The following is a 3,663-nucleotide window of genomic DNA, read 5'->3' as shown; positions in this document are numbered from 1 at the left end:
CTGGGACCCCATGGGGCTGCCCTGGTGTTGCCAGCTTTGGGCAGCTGTCAGGAGCACCCAGTGCAGAAACATGGCATGGGACAGTGAGCCGCATGCCAGAGGCTATGCCCTGCAGCACCTGCAGGTGCAGGGTAGGCTGCTGGGGGCATGCTGCAGGCAGGTGGCAGCTGGTGCCAGAAGCTGCTTGCAAGTGGCCCTGGGGGTCTGACAGGCCTGGCCAGAGGCTACAGCGTGCAAGTAGCCTTGACAGCACTGCCCTGGCAGCCTCAAGGCAGTGTTGTGCCAGACAGCAGTGCTAGAGTGCTGACAGGCAGGCACAGGAGGTCTGCAACCTGCCCAGAGGAGACACACAGGGCCTGCAGTGCCCTCAGGCTACCTGTGTTGTGTGCCCCAGGCTACAAAAAGTCTACAGGCTTTTATAGCCTGCAGGCAGGGGCTACCATAGAGGCAGCCCAGCCCAGAAGCAGGAAAGGCTCCTAGGCTGCAACCCTGGGGTTGGCCTCAGGCCGGCTCCCTAGAGGCTGGGCTGACCCAGGAGCAAACTTGCTGTCATGTTGCGTCTATAAGCAAGTTACTGTGCGGTAGTAGTAGGCTACTGTGCAGTAATGCATCTCATGTAGATGTGCCCACTGAGTCACAAAAAGGTGGGGAAAGGAAGATGGGACCTTTTGCACAATGGTTTTTCAGAGATTTGAGCAGGGTGGAATATCATCTTGCCCATACTGTTTGTATAGACGGTTGATTTTAATTTCTACTTTTAAATTGTGTCAACAGAGATTTGGCTCCTACACCCATAGCAGGGGGCTATTCCCAAAGCCTTGAACCTTTGAGAGCTTGTTGTATATGCTAACACTATTATATATTCTCTGGATATACACAGTCTGCTTCTACATCTGATTGGTTTCCTCTTGCCAAAACTACTTTTCCCCTGTAAGTGTGAGCAATTAACAATGATCAAACATTTCCAAGACAGCTGTCCATGCATTATATATTTATAAAGGGCAGGTCAAACATGAATATTACAATCCTTATAAAAGTTTTAAATTAGCTAATCAAATGAATAAAACTGCACAGGAGATACTATTTACACAGAACTTCCCACCTCCCTAAACTTAAAGAAAGTTCTCACTTCAGAATAGGAACGACGAAATATACAAACGTACCACCTTCGAACAGAACAATGTTGTAAACATCAACCTAAATCTCTTGCATTCACTGAATTTATTTTTTCCCTGCAAATAAGTTCTAAGGCAGCTCTTTGGCACAGCCTTATCCTTTGTGCCTTGGTTACAAAGTTGGTCTTGCAATAACTCGTTTCCAGACACTTATAGCAACTTAATGCTGCTTCACCAGCCCATTCTGGTTCTTGAGTTGGTGTCACCAACCAACAAGGGTTGCCTCCTTATAAGAGGCTTTCTAGTAATGTCTATGTCACCTTTTTCTGCAGCCCAGGCCAACGATCAGAGTCACTGATTCCATGAGGACAGACATGAAGGAATGGGATTGCAACTTCAGGGAATATTTCTATGATCTAAACAGATGTTCCGATCAAGCACTCTCCATTTGATCCACACAATGATCAAAGTATTTTACTGCATGATATTTTCAAATCAACCTTTTAGATTACTGTGAATACTCTTCAGAGATTCAACCCTGACTTCCCAACTCCTTTGAAGCACTTCAGCAAGATATCGTCCTGAAAGGTTATTTTTGTTGGAGTACTTCATCTCTTATGTGGGCCGTATGGTGGCCCAATCTGAAGCCTTAAGCCAACCCAACAAGTTCACCAGTAACTCAAAACACAAGTTTATTCAGGCCTAATAGGTCAATATTGCCCTCAGATCTTTTCAGTCACCTGCACTTTTCCAAGACAGTGCATTTTTCTGAAATAAATGTTCAATACTCCTTCCTTGTTAAATCTGCTTTCAAATGTCTCATTCTTAAACAACCAAAAAACCAGGCAATATAAGTGCATCTCCATCCCAAGATTCCTACGTGGGAAATTACCAGTGTCGTACTCACTCCATAGGTAAAGTAGATACCCAGTTCTGTTACATAGGAAATATATTTCACATCTCTCCATATGAAAAGCCTTCCTGCACCAGTCAGTAGTGTTTTATATGAATGCAAAACTTCCTGTAAATCCAATATTTGGTTTGATGTCTTGTGCTGACTCCTAGATAAATAAGTCTTGAATCACAAATCTACTTCTAAATGTACACACTGTATTTCTGCAATGTAGAAAATTGTTTTTAAAAATCTCAGATATGAAACATGTGACACACTGTCTGTTCTGACAGAATAAATGTGTTCATCATCCTTTCTTCTGATCCATAAATATTTCCATTATGTGAAGCACTGACTCAACATTTCTTTCTAAGTATCAGGAAATCACTTCCATTGGCCAATCACCTTTAAAGAGTCATGTCCAGTGCTTGGAAATATAGAAACACATGTTGGTCAAATATCATTTTAATAAAAACATTTTAAAATTGCCCAAGTGTTTGGGTTGCAGGCAACATTTGCATGAATGTTCCAGAGCACTGAGCTTCTAAAAGGTCATGAGACTGGCAGATGAGAACCTCAACTCTTGCATTACACCTCTTGTCAGATAATCATGATGTGTGTTCATTTTCTATCAAATATGCCGTCCGGTCAGAAAGAAAAGCGGCCTGTCCTCTTTGGCATTGGCAGTTTGGAATTCATCCCGTAGTCGGAACTGCCACTCATCTTCAAGCTCTAATCGGACAACAGTCTGGCGAAGGGAGTTGCGGTCTTGGCAAATTACACACAAGGTGGCACCTGCAGGGGTGGTTGAAACAAACAACTGTGAGTCTTGTGGGGGTGGGGGGTGCTAAATCACCAGCCTTCCTCTGCAGTTCCCAGTGTGCAGAGCCCTCTATTGATTCCACTGGGATGGGAAGGAAAGGAAAGATGGTTCAAGGCTTAAGATGGTAATGTTGGCTTCAGGAAACACAGGTTCAGCCACAGTATCAGCTCTGCCACAGCCTTCCTGTATGACTTCAGGCAAATTACATCATCTCTCTGTGCTTCGGTTCTCTCATTTAAAATGGGGATAATAATACACCTCTAGCACCTTGGGGTGATGTGTGGAAAAATAATTAAAGGTAGAGAAGTGCTGAGATACTCTGGTGATAGAAAACATCTAAGTACCTCGAAGCAGGAATAAGCCCTTCCCAGGCCAGATTTTGATACTGGTTTGCATGCTGTTGTAGGTTAGTTTGGTCTGAGAAGCTGCCCCTAGGAGGTGTTATTATAGCACCTCAGCCCTTGAGCATCTATACACGTGCTCTGGGATTGTGGGGGGGGGCATTACAATTAGACATTCTAATTAAAATGCCTGCAGTGTCTCATATATTCAGCTTCCCACGCTTCAAAATGGCAGAAGAGGCGCTTTAACTAAAGCTTGTTTGACAAGCTTTAGTTAAAGCACCCCTGCCACCATTTTGAATAGTTGGCAATGCTGAATACATGTAATGGCGAGGCTGCTGGAGTGGTCTAATTAGGCTGAGTCGGCTCCAAAGCGTTCTAATTAGAACGCGCCAGACCAGGCATCCTGCACATGTACAGGCACCCGAGATGTCAGGGGAGGCAGTATCAGCCTTTTAGCATTTAGTGAGCTGCTCCCAGGGGATGAAACTA

At 44.4% G+C, this 3,663-nt stretch overlaps 1 protein-coding gene across 1 annotated transcript in view; it reads right to left on the bottom strand.

Annotated features, from left to right (window-relative positions):
* Positions 1 to 972: 972 nt before the first annotated feature.
* The window catches only part of GREB1 (growth regulation by estrogen in breast cancer 1), a 219,612-nt gene continuing 216,921 nt past the window's right edge, over positions 973 to 3,663 (bottom strand). The window contains exon 34 of the mRNA XM_019520757.1: positions 973 to 2,802. Coding sequence (XP_019376302.1) covers positions 2,639 to 2,802 — 164 coding nt within the window. The 3' untranslated portion in view covers positions 973 to 2,638. The remainder of the gene's footprint in view (positions 2,803 to 3,663) is intronic.

The sequence above is a fragment of the Gavialis gangeticus genome, unplaced genomic scaffold (genome assembly GCF_001723915.1).
Source record: "Gavialis gangeticus isolate Ggan-Ray unplaced genomic scaffold, GavGan_comp1, whole genome shotgun sequence".
Lineage (NCBI taxonomy): Eukaryota > Metazoa > Chordata > Crocodylia > Gavialidae > Gavialis > Gavialis gangeticus.
The sequence above is the reverse complement of the archived record's forward strand: the minus strand, read 5'-3'. Positions and strand labels throughout refer to the sequence as shown.